The 21,114-nt window shown below is 46.4% G+C and overlaps 1 protein-coding gene across 3 annotated transcripts in view; it reads right to left on the reverse strand.

Annotated features, from left to right (window-relative positions):
- Nucleotides 1-21,114, reverse strand: part of UTRN (utrophin) — a 1,286,828-nt gene that overhangs the window by 934,777 nt on the left and 330,937 nt on the right. For all 3 annotated transcript variants that reach the window (XM_033935605.1, XM_033935603.1, XM_033935604.1), the window contains one exon: nt 15,637-15,849. In XM_033935605.1, the coding sequence (XP_033791496.1) occupies nt 15,637-15,849 (213 nt within the window). The remainder of the gene's footprint in view (nt 1-15,636; nt 15,850-21,114) is intronic.

The raw sequence follows: 21,114 nt of genomic DNA on the forward strand, positions 1-21,114 counted from the left end.
AATAGCAGGTCAGCAATTTCATGTTTGAGTTATTTTAGTACCCTGGGATGTACACCATCCGGTCCAGGCAATTGATCACTTTTTAACTTGTCAATTTGGCTTAGTACATCTTCCAGATTCAGCAAGATTTCTTTCATTTCCTCCGCATCATCACCGTTTGAAAACCATTTCTCTTACATCTTTTTCCATAAAGACCGAAGCAAAGAATTCATTCAGTCTCTCTGCTATGGCCTTATCCTCCCTTATGATTAAGGAGCGCCCCTTTTGCTCCTTAATCACCCAGCAATCCCACAGATTCCCTCATAGGTTTTCTGCTTCTGATGTATCTAAAAAAACTGTTATGTGTTTTTGCCTCTTTTGCAAGTTTCTCTTCATATTCTTTCTTAGGTGACAGGTCAAAAGCGCACAAGACAATCGCACGCCGTCAAAAACACGCAGACAACTCAGCACAATGACAATGGCACTCACAGACAATTGCGCTAAAGACAATTACGCGCAACTATATCTCCGCGCAAGACAATTGAGCGCAACGATAACTGAGCGCAATGACAATTCAGCACGCCACTAGATGCCACTTGGCGAACAAAGGACACACACACGTACAGCACGTTAACACGTGATCACGTCAACGCGTGTTCAGTATGATTCCCTTGACTCTTTGCGTTTTCAATATGTCACGTGAATGCATTTTTGTTACTATGGTTACGTTTCCTCATTATATATGTCCTCCGAACAGCCCGCCTTCCTTTCGCTGCCTGACCATGTCCGTTATAGGAAAAGATCTGGTTTTGCTAGTACTTGATCTATAACGAATATTTGTCTTGCGTGGATTTTTCTCGCCTCTGGTGAGAGCGAACGCACTTCCACATTTCTTCATTTACAGGTATGTTTATAACTTGCCAGTGCTTGTGTATTTTCTTTTCTTCATTTGGATCCTTTTTCCATTCTTCAAAGGATACTTTTTTTGGTCTAATAGCCTCTTTCACTTCACCTGTTAACTATGCCGGCTCTCATTTTCTCTTATTTCCACCTTTGCTGATACGTGGAATACATCTAGTCTGGGCTAGAGGTCTGAATGGGGGTCACGGGAATCCCCCCTAACCCACAGGACTCCCACAGGGACACCCCTCTGGCCCACGGGACTCCCACGGGGACCCCCCTCTAGCCAACAGGACTCCCATGGGGATGGAAGGCTTTGGAAGCAGGGTTCGTCCATATAATATAATGGACACATCAGCCTTAGTAAAAGAGGGGGTTTATAAGTTAATTACCTGAACAGAAAACAAAAAAAGTGTTCCAAAGAGATTCCATAAGGAAAACAGCAGCGCAAACACAAAAGAAACTGTGGCATTGATGATCCTGTCAGAAGTAATTGCTGTGTTTTTATGGGGACGGGCGGGGATGGAGGTAATTCCTTGCGGGGATAGGTGGGGACGGAGAGGATACTGATGGGGACGGGCGGGGATGGGTGGGATTTCTGTCCCCACGCAACTCTCTAGTCTGGGCTTCCACAATGGTATTTTTAAATAATATCCATGCCTGGTTTACACTCCCAACCTTAGCAACTGATCTTTTTTTGCTTCTTTTTAACTATTTTCTTCATTTTATCATAATCTCCCTTTCAAAAATTAAATGTCTGTACAGAAGTTTTATTTTGCGACGTCACTCCCAGTATCAGCTCAAATTTGATCAAGTTATGATCACTGTTTGCCAGCAGACCCAACACAGTAATGCCTGTACTATGCCTTGCATTCCACTAAGGGCCAAATCTAAAATAGCACCCCCTCTTGTCGGTTCCCAGACCAAGAAGCAGTCATTTATGACGTCTAGGAATACAGATAAGGGTAGATAAGAATATGGAAAGAGTATAGATAAAAACAAGGGGGCTATAGGGCTAAATCAAGATAACATGACAGGTCATGGACCTGATGGGCCGCCACGGGTGCGGACTGCTGGGCGCGATGGACCTCTGGTCTGACCCAGCTGAGGCGGATTCTTATGTTCTTATGTTTACCTCCCTAGCACTCCCCAATTTAATATTTTACCAGTCAATGTTGGGGTAACTGAAATCATCCATTATTATAGTGTTGCCCATTTCTTCAGCTTTCCTAATCTCTGAAAACATTTATTCACTGCTCATTTTGTCCCGGGGGACAGTAGTATAACCCTACTTTTATATTCCTTCCCTTCATACATGGAATTTCTATCCATATGTATTCCACACTGTCCTGCAGAATGTTTATTTTACTTGATTCAATTCCCTCTAACATATAGTGCAACCCCCCCTCCAATTTGATCTACTCTATCCTTGTGATATAATTTATACTCAGGTAATACAGTGTCCCTTTGATTGTCCTCCTTCCACCAGGTCTCTGAGATGCCTATATCTATCTCATCATTCAGTGCTATATACTCTAACTCAACTATTTTATTTTTTAGGCTTCTAGCATTTATATATAGACTCTTCAAATTGTGTTTTTTCATTGTAACTACAGGCTGCTGAGAAAACAGGGAAAATCTGAGTCTCTCTTAAACCCTCCTGGCTTTTTTTCACCCTTATTGAAACCTCTCTACTGGGACTCCCTAAATATCCTGTTTGAATAGTATCCTTCAAGGATACCTCACACTGAACCATCCACTCCTGGGCGACTGTCAGCTTTCCCACACATCTCAGTTTAAAAGCTATCTTCTTTTTAAACGTTAGCGCCAGCAGCCTGGTTCCATCCTGGGTAAGGTGGAATCCATCCTTTTGGAACAAGCTCCTCCCCTCCTTTCCCAGAAGGTTGCCCAGTTCCTAACAAATCTAAATCCCTCATCCCTGCACCATTATATCAACCACGCACTGAGACTTCAGAGCTCTGCCTGTCCCTTGGGTCCTGTGTGTGGAACTGGGAACATTTCTGAAAATGCTACCTTGGAGGATCTGGATTTCAGCTTTCTACCTAAGAGCCTAAATTTGGCTTCCAGAACCTTCCTCCCACATTTTCCTATGTCAATGGTACCTATGTGTACCAAGACAGCTGGCTCCTCCCCAGCACTATCTAAAATCCTATCAATGTGATGCGTGAGGTTTGCCACCTTCATACCGGGCAGGCAAGTGACCAGGTGATCCTCACTTGTAAAGGCTTTGGCAGAATACGTCAGAATGTAATGTGTTTGTAGAATGCATGGATTCTGCACCAAATTCAGGATCAAAATAAACCAGTCAAATAATAGGATTGTCTTCCAGTAGAAATTTTGGTGGGAATTACCAAAACATTTAGGGGCAAATTCTACACACGGCACCCCGATTTTAGGCAGCCTGCCACTGTCTATCAGACAATTGGGATGCACGTTTAAAAAAAAAATTCCAAGGCAGGCCACCTACATTGTAGGTGCATCTACGAGCTTAGGGAGGCGCATAAGGCCGCCTAAACTCGCCTAAGGCTAGGTGTGGTTTTGGCCGGAAGTGGCCTTAGGCGAACTTAGGCAACCCTAGGCCCACAGTAGGCGCTTGAAATATAGGCCAGAAAGCAGACGTGGCCGCTGATCTGATTGCGGCAAAGGAATCTCACTGCTGCAATCAGTTTAGCGGCTGCGGCAGCAAACATGTCATCATGTCTCCCCCCCCCACAAAGACAATGACCCCAAAGTCAGCCCCCTCCACCCCTGAATGTCCGCAGCAGGAGAAGTGCCCAATTCCTCCTGCCACTACCCCCCAAAAACATCCCCTGGTAGGAGGGACCCCCCCAGTTGAGAATTTATGGTATAAAGTGTCACTGAAAATAGCTAAGCTACAGCTAATGAAGAAAATTTATTGAGTCTCTTATTGCTGCCTGGAACCAAGTCACCACAGAGGAAAAACTACTGAGGCTGGTGAAGAACCCGAAAGTTATAATCCCAGCTGGAATGAAGGTGTGTGGACAGATATTTAAGCTTTTCGTAAATTAAAATGTATCTGGAAGGAGGAGTATGAAGAAACAATATCATCCCAATAAATGGTCACATTGTAAGCATGCAAGATGGCTCACTGTTTTAATAAAATGGATAGAGGTAGCTAGACAAATTAGGCAAAAATTGGTACATATGATTTAATATAGAAATATTAACACAATAAAAGAGAGGCACCATATATTCTGACTCTACATTCTAATCCTAATCAAGCAAAAGACCCATACATTTGGTTGCTAATAAACTGGGAACCATTTCAGAAAGCTAGTATCTGCAAGTAACACTAGCACATGCCTGAGGGCAGTAACTAGACCTAGAGGCAAGGAGCTCAGATCTTATCCCTGCAATAACAAAGGCCTTGAAAGGTCACATTTGCAGGACACGCCTCAATTTTGTGCACATATCCTCAAACAAGCTATTCAAATGTAAGGAGGAAAATATGAAAAAGAGCCAATAATGCTATTTTTAAGAAAGGGATGATGGAGGAGGATTATTTACATTGCAGCAATAAATCAAGAAACTATAAGCAGATCATAAGGATACTTTTAAACAAGATCGTCCTTAAGATGAAACAGATTTCCCCATCTGATAGATTCTTTTAAGCCAGGAATCTTATAATTACATGAAAAGAAGGCCAAGTATTGCTGCAACACAATGCTTGAGACAAAAACTTGGAAACGTTTTTGCAGGAAAGGGTGGCTCAATGGGTCCGACTATAAAAAATAAATTCTAGAGAAAAATGTTGATTCTTGAGCTTAACCTGATCACCATGCTAAGGGTCACAAAAGAACATTGTCTCGGTATATTTCAGAGCTTTTTATATGTGCAGTGTTAAATCCTTTCTACTGATCCACTACAAAGATATCACAATAATCCACTGGGCCACTATAAGGATATAATAATAAACAGCACCATCTCAATTTACAAGGACACAGAACTCTGGAGAAAGTCATTGCAGGTTCTGCAGGGTCCCAGAAAGCACAGTTACTTACCGTAACAGGTGTTATCCAGGGACAGCAGGCATATATTCTCACATGTGGGGGGGGGGGGGGGGGTGACGTCATCTACGGAGCCCCGATGCGGAAGCATTTTCAAGCAAACTTGATTGAAGATTTAAGTTTGCTCTGCTGCTCCACGCATGCGTGCCTTCCTGCTCCACTAGGGGGTGCATCCCCTCGTGGTCTCCAGTTCACTTAACTAGCAAAGAAGCCAACCTCGGGGAGGTGGGCGGGTTGTGAGAATATATGCCTGCTGTCCCTGGATAACACCTGTTACGGTAAGTAACTGTGCTTTATCCCAGGACAAGCAGGCATGATATTCTCACATGTGGGTGACCTCCAAGCTAACTGAAAAGGGATGGAGGGAAGTTGGCAATTTAAGCGAATAGATTTCGCAAAACCGATTGGCCGAACCGGCCATCGCTCCTGGACAGTGAGTCCAGACAGTAGTGGGAGGTGAAAGTATGAACCGAAGACCACGTGGCAGCCTTGCAGATTTCCTCGATAGGTGTGGACCTGAGGAACGCTACGGAGGCTGCCATCGCTCGGACCTTGTGTCCCGTTACTCGACCATGCAGCGCGAGACCAGCCTGAGCGTAGCAGAAGGAGATGCAATCGGCCAACCAGTTGGACAAGGTGCGCTTGGAAACTGGGTGACCTAACTGGTTTGGGTCGAAGGACAAAAACAATTGTGGGACTTTCCGGTGTGGCTGAGTGCGTTGGAGGTAGAAGGCCAACGCTCTCTTACAGTCAAGAGTGTGGAGTGCCACCTCTCCGGGATGAGAGTGGGGCTTGGGAAAAAACACAGGCAAGACAATGGACTGATTGAGGTGAAAATCAGACACTACTTTAGGCAAGAACTTTGGATGAGTGCGGAGTACCACCTTGTCGTGATGGAATACCGTGAAGGGTGTGTCCGCTACCAGAGCCTGTAACTCACTAACCCGCCGAGCGGAAGTGAGCGCAAGCAGGAAAATTACCTTCCAAGTGAGGAATTTTGGATGGCGTTTGTCTAGGGGCTCAAATGGAGGTTTCATTAGTTGAGCCAGAACCACGTTGAGGTCCCAAACCACCGGAGGAGGTTTGAGAGGAGGGTGGACATTCAGGAGACCCTTCATGAAGCGAGAGACTAAGGGATGGAGCGAGAGGGCTTTCCCTTCCAGGGGCTGGTGAAAGGCCGCAATCGCACTGAGGTGTACTCGAATGGAGTTGGTCTTTAGGCCGGAGTGAGATAATTGAAGTAAATAGTCAAGGACCAGAGGGACGGGGACTGACACCAGGTCTTGGCTGTGGGAGGAGCACCGGGTTGAGAATCTGGTCCACTTTTGGGAGTAGCAGGTTCTCGTCGAGGTCTTTCTAGAGGCCTCCAATATCTCCTTGACTGATTGAGACACGGGGAGAGAAGTCAGGGGGAAAGAAACCAAGCATTCAGATGAAGAGATTGAAGATTGGGATGTAACAGCGAACCCTGACACAGTGATAGTAGAGAGGGAAACCGAGGCAGAGGCAGTGGATCTCTGACACTGAGTTGAAGTAGGAGGGAAAACCAAGGCTGGCGTGGCCAGCGAGGAGCAATCAGGATCAGGGTGGCTTGTACTGTTTTCAGGTGGACAAGCGTCCGCAGGATCAGAGGAAACGGTGGGAACGCGTACAGGAACCTTCCCTCCCAGTCGAGGAGGAAGGCGTCGGCCTCGAGCCGGTCTGCGGAGTACATCCGGGAGCAGAAGAGAGGCAGTTTGTGATTGTGGGGGGATGCGAACAGATCTATTTGAGGCGTCCCCCACTGTTCGAACACCTGTCGTAAGGTTTGAGAGTGCAGTGACCACTCGTGTGGCTGGAGGAGGCGGCTGAGTCTGTCCGCCAGACAGTTTTGTTCTCCTTGTATGTACACCGCTCGAAGGAAGGTGTTGTTGGAGATTGCCCATTTCCAGAGGCGCAGAGCTTCCCGACAGAGGGGCCAAGACCCTGTTCCCCCTTGTTTGTTTACGTAGTACATTGCTACCTGGTTGTCGGTTCGGATGAGAACCACCCGGTCGTGGAGCAGATGTTGAAAAGCTACAGCTGCGAGATAGATGGCCCGAAGTTCTAGCACGTTGATGTGGCAGCGACGGTCCTCTGTTGACCACATCCCTTGAGTGCGTAGGCCATCCAGATGGGCTCCCCAAGCGTACTCCGATGAGTCCGTGGTGAGCACCTTGTTGTGTGGGGGGGCGAGGAAGAGCAAACCTTTGGAAAGATTTGAAGAGTCGGCCCACCAGCGGAGCGATCGTTGCAAGGAAGGCGTCACTGTCACGGGGCGATCGATCGACGCCATTGAGAGGCTAGGTTTCATTGAGGGATTCTCAGGTGGAGACGGGCGAATGGTGTGACGTGGACAGTGGAGGCCATGTGGCCTAGTAGAGTCATCATCTGTCGAGCTGATACCGAGGGTAGCATTGAGATCCTTCGACTCAGATTTACTAACGCCTCTAGACGTGGAGGGGGGAGGAAGGAACGGAGGCGAACCGTGTCCAGCGTGGCCCCGATGAACTGCAGGGACTGCGAGGGGCTCAGTTGGGATTTTGGGAAGTTTACCTCGAACCCCAGACTCTGTAGGTAGATAATAGTCTGTTGGGTCGCTGAGATAACCCCTTCCCTGGACGGGGCTTTGATCAGCCAGTCGTCCAGGTAGGGGAATACCTGAAGGCCCTGGGAGCGTAAGGCAGCTGCGACCACCACGAGGCACTTGGTGAAGACCCGGGGTGACGATGCTAGGCCGAAGAGGAGGACTCGGTATTGTAGGTGCAGGTCCCCTACTTGGAAACGCAAGAACTTGCGGTGAGCGGGGTGCACTGGAACATGTGTGTACGCCTCCTTCAGATCGAGGGAGCAGAGCCAATCGCCTTTTTCGATCAGGGGGTAGAGAGTCGGTAGGGAAAGCATCCAAAATTTTTACCGTACCAGAAATTTGTTGAGTCGTCTCAAGTCTAGTATTGGGCGTAGGTCTCCCGTCTTCTTCGGTACCAGGAAGTAACGGAAGTAGAAGCCCTTCCTCCGTTGGTCGGGGGGAACCTCCTCCACTGCTCGCAGGCGAAGCAGATCCCGAGCTTCTGAGAGGAGTAGTGGTAGCTGCGTTCGGTTGGGAGGGCACTTCCCTGGGGGGCTGTCTGGGGGAATGGCTCGAAAGTTGAGAGAGTATCCTGATGAGATCACGCCAAGGACCCATGCATCCGACGTGAGTTGTTCCCAGTGAGGGTAAAAAGCTCTGAGGCGGCCCCCGATAGGCAGGGAGCCTGGAACTCTGGCGGAGGGGGTCAGCCCCCTTCCGCGTATCCTGTCAAAAGGACGGGGATGGTTTGGTAGTTGCAGGCAGTTGGGATTTGGGTGGGGCCCGGTGGTGGGTTTGCGGAGGCCGGGAGAAAGCAGGAGTGGATTTTTGCGGGTAGCGGCGTGGGGGGGCCCTGAATGGCCTGGACGCGGGCAGTTTTGGCTTTTGCCGGACAAGGGAGGCAAATGAGCGTTCATGTTCAGAGAGGCGTTTTGTAGCCGCCTCGATGGTGTCGTCAAACAGCTCTTTTCCCACGCAGGGGAGGTTAGCCAACCGGTCTTGTAAGTTGGGGTCCATGTCGACCAGGCGCAGCCAAGCTAGTCGGCGCATGGCGACAGCAAAGGCTGCCTCTCTGGAGGAGAGTTCGAAGCCATCGTAAGCCGCGTGGAATAGATGGAGGCGTAGGTTGGAGAGGGACTCTACAAGCAGGCTAAACGCTCCTTGGCGAGAGGCTGGTAGGTCAGTCTCAAAGGCTCTCAGTAGTCCGATGAGGTGTTTGAGGTAGGATGTGAAGGTGAAAGTGTAGCTTTGCACCCTAGAGGCCATCATCGCATTTTGATAAAGTCTCCTGCCGAACTTGTCCAGGGTTCGGCCTTCCCGACCTGGGGGGACCGTGGCTGAGACCCGGGAGGGGTGCGCCTTTTTCAGGGACGATTCTACCAACAGCGACTGGTGGGAGAGCTGTGGTTGTTCAAACCCCGGGTAGGGTACCGTACGGTACTTGGCCTCCATTTTGGAGGGGACGGCTGTGACCATATAGGGGGTCTCCAGGTTCCTGAAGAAAGCCTGTTGGAGTACCGGATTAGGCGGTAAGCGAAGGGACTCTCTGGGCAGTGATGGCATGTCCAGCTCCGCTAGGTACTCCTTTGAGTATCTGGAGTCGGACCGGAGGTCTAAGTCCAAAGCGTGGCCCATGTCCTGGACAAAGCGAGTGAAGGATGGGCGGGATATTCCCGAGGCCCCGTGTGGGGTCGGTGAACGAGACATCCGTCGGGTGGAGAAGGACGGGGAGGCTTCCCTCGAGTATCGAGGTTCCCGCTCCGATCCACGTTCCGAGACCGGGGAAGCATTGTGAGAGTGTTCCAGGGTCGTGGATCTCTGACGTCTCGAGGAGCCCCTCGGAGACGATGCCGGGGTTCGGGGTACCGATCAATGTCGAATCGGTGACCTCGACCCGGACTCCCTCGGTGAAAGCCTGACACCTCGGATCGGAGCCCCGGTCCGAGGGGGAGTTCGGAGGATGTGCGGGTTGGAGAGTGATAACTCCGTCACCCTGAGCGGTCCCGTACGAGGTGTAGGGGAACGGCCTCGTAGAGTGGGGGAACTCCGGGCCTTCTTGGAGGTACGGCGGTTCGAGGTTTCTGTCGGTTTAGAACGACGTTTTGCCCTGTGGCGGTCTGTGGAGGGAGAGCGCCTCGGGTGCCTCGGTGAGGAGTCAGAGGAGGATGAGATGCGGCGAAGCTTGCGCACTTTTCCCCGAGGTGGCTCGACGCGAGGCTCAGGCTGGTCTGGCACATGCGGGGTCGAGGTTGAGGCCGGTTGTAGATGGGCCATTGCAGCGGACAGCTCCGACGAGATCATTGCTCGGAGTAGGTCCTGAAAGACAGGCACGGACAGCATCGAAGGCATGTCCACTGCCTCGGTGCACTCCACCGGGGGCGACCTCGTATCAGAGTATTCCCGTGTGGTGGAGGCACGGCCCGAAGGCTTGGAGGGCTTCGCCGGGGCTGTAAGCATGGGGCTTGCGCCATGCGTCGCCGGTGTCCCCGAGGTTGGTTTCTTTGCTGGTAAAGAACCTGAAGAGGGAAGAGGGGACTTACCCGGAGCCGAGGTTTTCTGTTGTCCCGAGGACTTCGGAGTCGAGTCTCGAGGCGATGCCAAGGTATTCGGGGCCGAGGTCAAGGCCGGGGCCGACCTCGAGGCCGAGGTAGAGGGTTGGTCTGGGGCGAAAAGATCCGCCATGCGGGCTTTCCTTCGACGGAGGGCCCGGTTCTGGAAAGTAGCGCACTGGGGGCAGGAGTCGGTTGGATGAGCGGCCCCCAGGCAAAGGATGCACCGGCGATGCGGGTCTGTGATGGAAAGAAGCCGCTCGCACCGGGTGCACTTTTTAAAGCCGGTCAAAGGCCCGGACTTAGAATCGAAAGTGGCCGCGGCTCGAGTAGCCACGCGGCCACGGGGACCCGGAAGCCTCCGGGTCAGTCAAAAACGAAGCAGGAATCAAGTTGAGAAAGAAAAAATTCGCGCACAGCGACTTAATCGAGAAAAAACAAGAAAAATCGCGGTGCTGGAAGGCAGTTGGGGCAGAGCCTGAAAAAACACGACTTCTAGGCTCAGCGGAAAATTTTGAACTGGAGACCACGAGGGGATGTACCCCCTAGTGGAGCAGGAAGGCACGCATGCGTGGAGCAGCAGAGCAAACTTAAATCTTCAATCAAGTTTGCTTGAAAATGCTTCCGCATCGGGGCTCCGTAGATGACGTCACCCCCCCTCCCCCCCCACATGTGAGAATATCATGCCTGCTTGTCCTGGGATAATACATACATCCCTGTAAATAACAGTCTCTGCAGATAAGATACTGGTGCAGTGCAGGGTGCAAGCTTTAAAGTTTCAAGTTTATTAGATTTTTATATACCGCCTATCAAGGTTATCTAAGCGGTTTTACAATCAGGTACTCAAGCATTTTCCCTATCTGTCCTGGTGGGCTCACAATCTCTCTAAGGGTAGTAGAGGTCTAGGACAACTAGCTGATTGATCTATTCATACATGCTCAAGAATCTGCTTGTCCCTCAACTTTACCTTAAGCCTCTACAACAGGGGTGCCCACACTTTTTGGGCTTGCGAGCTACTTTTTAAATGACCAAGTCAAAATGATCTACCAACAATAAAATTTAAAAAAAAAACACAAAGCACACTGTACGCATAGAAAATGTTAATTATCATTCCTATTCCAGGGTTTTTCAAAGAGGTCAAAGCAGATGACTCTATGCACTATCACCTCAGTAACAACCATACAAAAATAGACAAATATATCCCCTCCCTTTTTACTAAACCACGATAGCAGTTTTTAGCACAGGGAGCTGCGCTGAATGCCCAGCGCTGCTCTCAACACTCATAGGCTCCCTGCGCTAAAAACCTCTATTGCGGTTTAGTAAAAGGGGACCACAGTGTAAAACATAGACAGCAGATATAAATTCAGATACATTTTGATCACTAAATTTAAAATAAAATCATTTTTCCTACCTTGTCTGGTGATTTCATGAGTCTCTGGTTGCACTTTCTTCTTCTGACTGTACATACAATCTTTCTTCCCTTCTTTTAGCCTGTATGCTTCCTCTCCTCCAGACCTCATTCCTTCCCCCAACTTTTCCTTCCTCTTCCCTGCCCTTTCTTTCTCTCTGCCTCCCTTTCTTTTTTTTTCTGTTTCTCTTCTTTCCTTCTGTCTCCCTGCCTGCCCTTTTTCTTTCTTTCTCCCTGCCCTCCCCCAAGCCACTGCCACTGCCATTGCCATCGGGGACCAGGACTCAAACGCCACCAATAACAGGCCCCAAGCTCTCCCTGCTTCGGCCAACCAGCATTCCTCTCCCCGACGTCAATTCTGCCGTTGGGAAGAGGAAGGCTGATCAGCCCAAGATCGTGATCAACCTATTGAGGGAAATGCTGCCGGGTCCTGCCTTCGCGGAAACAGATGCATTAGCCCGTAGCGAACGCTTGCTTCAGGGCTCTCAACATGTGCGTGCCGGCTTCCCTTCTCCCCCCCCCCACCCCCCGGACATAACTTCCGGTTTCGGAGGGAAGAGAAGAGAAGCCGGCAAGCACAAGTTAGAGCCCGGAGCATACGTTCGCTACGGGCTGAAATCTCCAAGCCGTTTTTTTTTGGGGGGGGGGTTAATGTTCAGCAGCGGCAGATGACAGCTGGGCGAACCGCCCAGCTAAAAGGCCCTAGGGAGAACACTGGAGAGGAAGGCTGATCGGCCCGTAGGTCAGGACAGCAATACGAGTCTATCACGGAGCCGGGATGGGCTCCGCGATCGACTCACGTTGCCTTCCTGAGCTACTGGTCGATCGCGATCGACGTATTGGGCACCCCTGCTCTACAATCAAAATGGGGAAAGCAGCAAAATGATAACCAGATTAACTGAAGGGGGAGGGGCTGCATTCATGAAACAATCAACAATGAAAGAGGAGCAATGTAATCTTTCCTATTTAGATATGATTGGGTTTCACATTCAGACTCTTCTACTATTTATCATTTCAGCAACCAGAACTTGGAGGAGGCCACTAAAGCACAAGAAAACTAATTGACTGGCCTTCAATCCCTTTGGAGATGTTTTAAGTGAGAAGAAGGTCTTTAGGAGACGGGCTGTTGGTTCTATGATTATTAAACATACACATATGCACTGTTACTGCTAAGGGCATTTGCAAGTTTCTTTAGCACAGAAATTTTTTGGGATTTTCTCATTAATCTTACTTCCAAAACAGTAAAAAAATTTAAGCACAATAAAAGCACTGCACTTAAGGGTAGAAAGCAGACACAGAAAACAATGAATACCAAATTGCTCCCAATGTAATTTTTTTTTTTTTTTGCAATTTCTTATTCTTCTCATAGCACTTAGAGCTGAAAGAAAAATTCAGTGACAAGGGCATCCAACCCTTCCTCAGACTCCACCACCACCTCCATGGCTATCTGATCCTAGGTACCCCAGGCCAGACACCTCTGACCCTAGACCAGATAGCCTACAATGCTGATAGAATCCATGGGCAAAATTTGTTTGGTCTGTGGAGTAGCAACTTCCTCTCGCCACTACCCATCCTGGAAACTGGTAGCACCTTACCCTAGTGCTGTATTAGGACTCACCACCGGGGGTCAGTCAATAAGGCAGTGCCTTCCTAATACACCACTAGGGGTCAGGAGCACATTTTCCAAGATAGTGGTGGGAAGAACTAGGTAAGAATAATTGGTCAGAGGTGGCAGGGTCAGACCACCACTAGAGCGCCCTGGACAAAACAGCTACAAAGGGGAACATTGAGGGGGAAGGAGCAGGGGTGTCAGGGAGTGACCATGAGCCAGCAGTGAATTTTTGCAGGGATAGTGGACAGGTGGCAAAAGCACAGCTTTTGCATTTCCAATGTACAGAGCAGCGTATAGTCTGGTAGCACTATAGAAATAATTAATTGCTGTTTTCTTAAAATATCTCTCTTCCTATCAGTACCCTTCTCATGCACTGATAGAAAGGAGACATTTTGCTCTTGATGCAGCAAACAGCTGTATATAAAAATTGTTTTAGTATCTGTGTTAAAAAACCCCCAAGCTCCCTTCCCCGAGAGGTTTCGGAGCTTTCTGGCTCACGCGGTGTTGATGGGGAAAAAAGTGATCTTGCACTGCTGGATTTCCTCGGACCCTCCTACATTATCACATTGGCGTACCCTGATGTTGCAGCAGGCTTCCATGGAACGTTTACAAATTTCTTCCTTGGACACAAAACTTGGCTGTGCTTTCAGTGCGTTCTTGTCCAATCCATCATCCTCTCCAGACTGGACTATTGCAATTCTATCTTCATAAGCCTAACAAAGAAAAACCTTCACAGACTCCAACGGAGTCAAAATGCTGCGGCCAAGCTTATCTTTGCAAAAAGTAAATTTGATCATGTCTCACCGCTCCTTCTCAAGCTTCACTGGCTTCCGATAATTTCCAGAGTCCACTTCAAATGCATCTGCCTATCTTTCAAGATCGTCCACAGCATCCTTCCACCATTAATTCCGCTTTCTTGGAACTCCTCAAACCCTAATACCACCAGACCCACCCAAAAATCGAAACTATCCTTCCCCTCACTAAAAGGCATTTCCCTCCCAGGAATACTGTGGACTTCCCTCCCTTTCAGACTCACTGAGCTCTGGAACAACCTTACCTCCCCTCTTCGAAACCTGAGTGCTCTCCAACCCTTCCGTAAACATCTGAAAACCTGGTTATTCTCAAAAATCTAACACTTCCCTCCTCCTTTGACATCCTAGCCCTCTATCTTCCCTCTTTCCTCTGATCCTCATCTAGCCCTTTCCTTGGAGTTCCTTTCTTATTACAATTCCTGTAAACCATGCCGAGCTCCACAACCATGGAGATGGTGCGGTATATAAACCTAAGGTTTAGTTTAGTTTAGTTATTGCTGGGAACCCTTTTGGCTCACTTTGACCCCTAGAGCCCGAAGCCATCTGCTTAATGTATGACATAACACACTGAATTAGATTCTGGAATGGAGAATGTTTCTAACTTACTGTTTTTTGTGTGCTTTTGGTTGTCAGGGGTTTGGGATGGGATGGGGGGTGGGTGGGTGGGCACTAGGGTATGTGGTGAAGTTCGGGAGATTGTTGGTATTCATGTATTCATTTGACCACCATGTATCATATAGTGTGTATTGTTATTCTTTGAAAATTAATAAATATATTGATAAAAAAAAAAAAAACCCCAAAGCTAGCACACAACATTTTAAATGGTGATACACATGGCCATGAAATTATCAGACTATGAGCTTAATCAGATATGTCAGCCATGCCAGCCCACAGTATCAGTATAGCAGACCTAACATGTATTAAGAGATACAGATTTATACCATTATTTTTTTTGTGGAAATATCCTTTAGCACGAATATACGTTTTAGGATGTATCAATAGGCAAACTAGATAGTAACATAGTAGATGACGGCAGATAAAAACCTGAATGGTACATCTAGTCTGCCTAATCTGGGTTGTTGTTTATTTTCTTCTTCTTAGCTATTTCCTGGCAAGAATACAAAGCTCTGCTCAGTACTGTTCTTAGGTTCCAACTACTGAAGTCTACGTCAAAGCTCACTCCAGTCCATCTACACCCTCCCACAGCCACTGAAGCCCTCCCCAGCCCATCCTCCTCCAAACGGCCATATACAGACACAGACCATGCAAGTCTGCCCAGTACTGGCCTTAGTTCTTCAATATTTACTATTATTTTCTGATTCTAGATCCTCTGTGTTCATCTCACACTGTTTTGAACCCTGTCACCATTTTCCTCTCCACCACCTCTCTCGAGAGCGCATTCCAGGCATCCTCCACCCTCTCCGTAAAGAAGAATTTCCTTAAATCGCTTTTGAGTCTCCCACCCCTCAACCTCAAATTATGTCCTCTGGTTTTACCATTTTCCTTTCTCTGGAAAAGAATTTGTTCTACGTTAATACCTTTCAAGTATTTGAACGTCTGAATCATATCTCCCCTGTCTCTCCTTTCCTCTAAGGTATACATATTAAGGGCTTACAGTCTCTCCTCATACGTCATAGATGCTGGTTTTATGTGCTGTCATTCACAATGTTACTTAAGAGAGCACCAGTGTAGTAGGTCACAGATATATGGTTAAGGGTCAAGGAAAGAGTCTTGTTTTACCTCAAATATTTTCAGCTTGGTAGAGATGTCATCCAGACATTGAACATCCTTAGAAAGTTCACCCTTTAACGTGTCCCACTGAACTTGCAATGCCTCCAGCTCCTCCTTGTAGGTGTTTGCCACATCACACGGAACCTGCTCCTGCAATGTTCTGGTCTGTGCTGTAAGGTGGTCAATGGCTGGCTTCTGATTCTCCAAAGTCTGAGAGAGATTCTATAGGAAAGGGGGGAAAGGTGCACAAATGTGCAATCATTCTATGCCCATTAAACAGTCCAATCATTTTATATCCATTAAACAGGCAGAGTAGGCATTTACTAGGTACCATACATATGCCTCCAGATTCTATAAAAATGCACGCACAAACTGACAGCACCCATATTTGTATGCAGTTATAGAATAAGGACAGTTGCAAATTAATAAAATCATTGCTAACTGGACTTAACATCCAATTTTAAGCTCTTCTGAGTAGGGACCATCTATTGCATGTTAAATGTACAGCGCGGCAAACACATAGATACATGACAGCAGATAAAGGCCAAATGGCCCATCTAGTCTGCCCATCTGCAGTAACCATTATTTTTTCTCTCTCCGAGAGATCCCACCTTTCAGTCTGTCATAGGGGAAAACACCCTCCAGGGATTAAAGACAAAGTTAGACAAGTTCCTGCTGAACAAGGATGTACGCTGATAGGGCTAGTCTCAGTTAGGGTCCTGGTCTTTGACCAGAGGGCTGCCGCGTGCGCAAACTGCTGGGCATGATGGACCATAGGTCTGACCAAGCAGTAGCAATTCTTATATTCTTATGATAAATAGTAGTGGTAGTAATAATTATTGGCTATAATTAGAGTTAATTGGAACCAATTTGAAGTTCCATATGCAACTATCCTTAGCCATTATTCTGTAACCTTGGTGCATAAAATCTAGGATGTCCAAAAAGGAGCACAGTACACCTGGGGCTAGTTGCACAAAACACGGTCGTTAACACCGTTTGGCCGACTCTAGAACAGAAATTGATGTTCCAGCAAACCTCCATGCCAATTATTTGCATGGAGGTTCGTGGCAATCCCCATCTGATCAGTCGCTGTGAGAGCACCTGACACATGTGCAGAGTCAGTTTGGGGAAGCCCAAAGCTGTTGGTGTGTGTGTGTGTGTGTGTGGGTGTGTTGGTGTGTGCTGTGTATGTTGGTGTGTGTGTGTTGTGTATGTTGGTGTGTTTTGTATGTTGGTGTGTTTTGGTGTGTGTGTGTGTTACACGCACACAATATCTGCCCCATTAAAAAAATGCTGTGTTGGCCCTCCCCGACACCCCCTCCCCTCTGGCAAACCAGCATTGGGAAACCCCCACGCCAGCGAAAATTGACAGGAAGGATGCTCAACCTCAAGGACAGCAACCCAAGTTTTATTTAAAATTTGATATACCACTTAAAAAGCTGTCTAAGCGGTGCACAAAATAATGAACAAATAAAATCTGGGGGGGACATAATTGCACACCAACAGACTTAAATGACATATTGAAACATTGGGAATAGGAGAAGAAATACAATCTGGGATAGGAGCAGAGTACGCCTGGTCTTCAAACCCCCCCAAAGCTAGCAAAAATGGGCAGGAAGGATGCCCACTCCCTCCTGCCACGGCGACCCACCCGCACCAGCAAAAACTGGCAGGACGGATGCCCATTCCCTCCTGCCACCCCACCCCCGTGTCAGGTCCCTCCAAACCTCCCTATCCCCCCTTCCCTCCAAAAATTGGTAGGAGGGATATCCACTCCTTCCTGCCACTGGATGCCCCCCCACCCTATCCCACCTCCCATACCTGTTCAGAAGTTGAGAGCAGGAGAAAAGCTTGGTCCCTCCTGCTCCAAAGCCCATCACTCCAAAATGGTGGGCCTTCTTCTTCCCAGTGCATCATGTGATGCACGGGGAGGGGCTTAAGGCCCTGATTGGCTCAGGCACCTATGGCCCCTCCCAAGCCTTAGACTCCATTACATTGAGCTGAATAAATTATTATTTATAACATGGTATTTCACTCAGAAAAATCCCTGAGGCAGGATTTGTAGCCAAAACATGGCTCGTGTCGAGTCTTCTGAGTAGTTTGTTTTATTCATATGGTTTCAATTAAAGATTGATTGGTTTGAAGACCAGGTGTACTCTGCTCCTTTTTGGATTCCTTGGTGTTTGTGCAGTTTGACATTCTCTATTTTCTGGTTTAAAATCTAGGATGAGCATATTCAAAGCAAGCAAGGTCATGGGAGGGGCAGGGATGGCTTGGGGGAGTGCACAGCATATACATGCATATGACACAGAATACCTGCATTTACATGTGCATTTAACACACTTAGATGCTCACACTTACACAAGCTGGCATAAGCTTAGTCGCTATTCCTATTAACAGAAAGCATGTGTGTACTTTCTATTATTGAATAGCCTTGTAGCATGCAATTTCCCGACGCCTAAAAGTGGGCACCTTATATAGAATCTACCCCATGCTACCAGTCCAGAAATTGTGTAATAATACTTCATGGATTGCCAGAAGATGGCCACGGCTTCCACGTGTTTTATAAGACTAAATCCCAAAGCAAAGCTCATTTGCGCAAAGCTGCAGGACAGATGATGTTCAGTGAAAATACTGCTTCCACAAAAGTGGAACCTCTTTTTAGCATTATCTTAAACATCAAAATCAATTATGAAGTCTACTCTTGGATCCAGTGCATGCCTGGTCCTCAATCCTATAGATACACGGAAAACCTTCAAATATGTGAATAATTTAACACCTATATCAGTTCATAAATCAACTCATCAGACCCTATAGCTGAACTCCAAGATTCAAATTGGCGGATTTAAGGTTATCTGGAAGTATTGGATGAAGGCGGGTATACGTACTTTGGATGATGTTATTTCAGATGGTAAGCTGTTTGATTTTTCACAATTGCAACACAAATTTGGCCTTAATAAATCACAAAATTATAGATGTTGCAGTTGAGGGGGGGCCATGTATTTTAATTGGTGATTTAGGCACAGAAGCACTTTTTGAACACGGTATTGCACAGCACTGCACGTTGAAAATCTGTGGTTATTGAGATGAATTCCCAACCCGAAGCAGTTTACAGTTAAGTTTATTTATATTTATTATTGCTGTTAGGGGTTGGGTAAGGGACAGTAAAGGCTATGATGGTCCCTATAATAACCACAGTCAGGTGTTATCATCTCACTAATGGTTATGAGGTCTGAGCACTTTACTATTTAATGATAAAACTATATTTAGATGAAGAGCTGTGATATACTGGTTATACTGCAGTTGAAGCAGGCCATTCAGGTTGGGTTCCCTAAATGGAAAAATCTCAGTAATCAGTATAGTTTGCCGCTCTTATGCTTTCAGGTGGACTTCCTGGGACATCAGGCCGCTCAGTGGTATAAATTAATATCTGGATTTTTAAACAAGAAACCAAAAACTGGTCTTTGGGACATCTGGAGCATTGAGATCAAGCATCAAATTACTGCATCTCAATGGCCACGTATTTGGGCTTGGAGGATGAGATGTACAGTGTCTGCATCTATGAGACAAACTTGTTTTTTTCTGTTACATAGAGTATTTTGGACCCCAGTTCGTTTACAGAAGTTAGATAGCTCTAAATCTAATAGATGCTGGCACGATCATCTTGAAGCTGGGACATTAGATCATTTGTTATTCTATTGTCCATTAATACTTGCTTTTTGGAAATCAATACGGGGTCAAATAAATAATTTGTTAGATAATGTTAGTGGCATTATCCTATGACACTATATTGTTTGGCATGTCAATGAGGGCAAAAAGCCAAATATCCTCTAATAACAATAAGCTTCTATTCATTATGACAAGGGTTGCCATACAACATATTACAAATAATTGGAAAAATTGGGATAGGCTGAATTATAGCTTTTGGTGGAACTCTGTGTCACATATTCAAAATGGAAAGGATAATTGCCATGCAGCAAGGACATTTTAAGAAATTCAAGGTTATTTGGGAGCCATTAACAAGCTACTGTAAAGATTGAAATTAATGCATAGAATAAATATTAATTTTTTCCATTTTGTTCATACACGTCCAGGGTAGGGTGAGGGGTGGGAATATTTTATGATTTCTTTTGCTTATGATTAACTGTTGGGTATAAGGGAGGGGGATATTTGATGCAAGTTAGAATTTGATGATATATTAAGTGATGTTAAGGTATAAATGATTGTATTATATGTTACACTTATTGTGAGTTTTAAAATTGAATAAAGATTAACAAAAAAAAAAAGTGCATGCCTGGACTGCTGATAAGAGTACATTAGAATAGGGGTGTATTTCCAATATGTACAACCACACAATAAAGAATCAGCAGCAAACTGTATATATCTAATAGGGACTTATTCACTAAAGCCCAGATTCTCTTTAGGGTGCCGATATCAGCGGCCGCCGATTGCATGTCAGTCACGCGACAGTGCCCTATAGAGAATTGTACCTCCACAAAAGATAGGTGCTGGAAATGTAGGCCAGGTTTACTGGGCCTACATTTCAGGTGCCTATCCTTGCCGTGAATCATGCCTATGGAGGCACTTTAGGCCACTAACGCCACTTCTGGCGTTAGGCAGCCTAAATCACCTACTTAGATGCAATTCCAGTGCCAAATGTTAAGGCATTAGTAAGTGCCTTGAAACTGAATTAAAAACGTCACCGGTTAGACAATCCAGGCCCAAGCTTTGATGTTGATGTGAAAAAAATTCAGCTTGGTGAATCAGACATTTTTAAAGACAGAATCGAGAAACTGAGATCATCTTTTATTTCACTGTCCTTTAATATTTGGGCTCTGGAAGTCCATATGGTACAAAATAATTTCTATTCTTGAAGTCCCCATTCCGTTATCATATGGAATTATATTGTCTGGTACTTTAATTATGAATAGAAGCCCACTAAGTAGTTCCAAAGATAAACTTCTTCTCATTATGACAGGTGTGGCTTTGCAAATGATTACAAGGAACTGAAGCAATGGGATAGGTTAAATAGGCCGTTTTGGTGGGAGACTGTATGTATGCATTACCGATATGAGAAAATGTTAGCGGAAAAAAATAAATGAATCGCAAAAAATTATAGGCATCTGGGGTCCATTAGATTCTTTTGTTAAACAGCTTTGATAATACCGTGAACCTGCCATATTAAAGATTTCATATTCTACATACAAATCCAGAGAGGGGGAGGGGAGGGGATTGTTTATGGTGTATTCCATGTGCAGTACATAAGTGCTTTTTAAGAATGTTATTGATGGATAATTTGTTACATTTTCTGTAAGATGTTTTTATAAAAATCAATACATAATAATAAAAAAAAAAAGAAACTGAGGATGAGGCCTGTTAGACAGCATAACTATCCTGACTGATGTGGCATACAAGAGGCACTTCCAGCAATTCTAGCTGGACTTCATTTCCTGCCCATTTTATTTGACTATGACCAGTGGTAAGATC

The sequence above is a fragment of the Geotrypetes seraphini genome, chromosome 3 (genome assembly GCF_902459505.1).
Source record: "Geotrypetes seraphini chromosome 3, aGeoSer1.1, whole genome shotgun sequence".
In the NCBI taxonomy this organism is placed as follows: domain Eukaryota; kingdom Metazoa; phylum Chordata; class Amphibia; order Gymnophiona; family Dermophiidae; genus Geotrypetes; species Geotrypetes seraphini.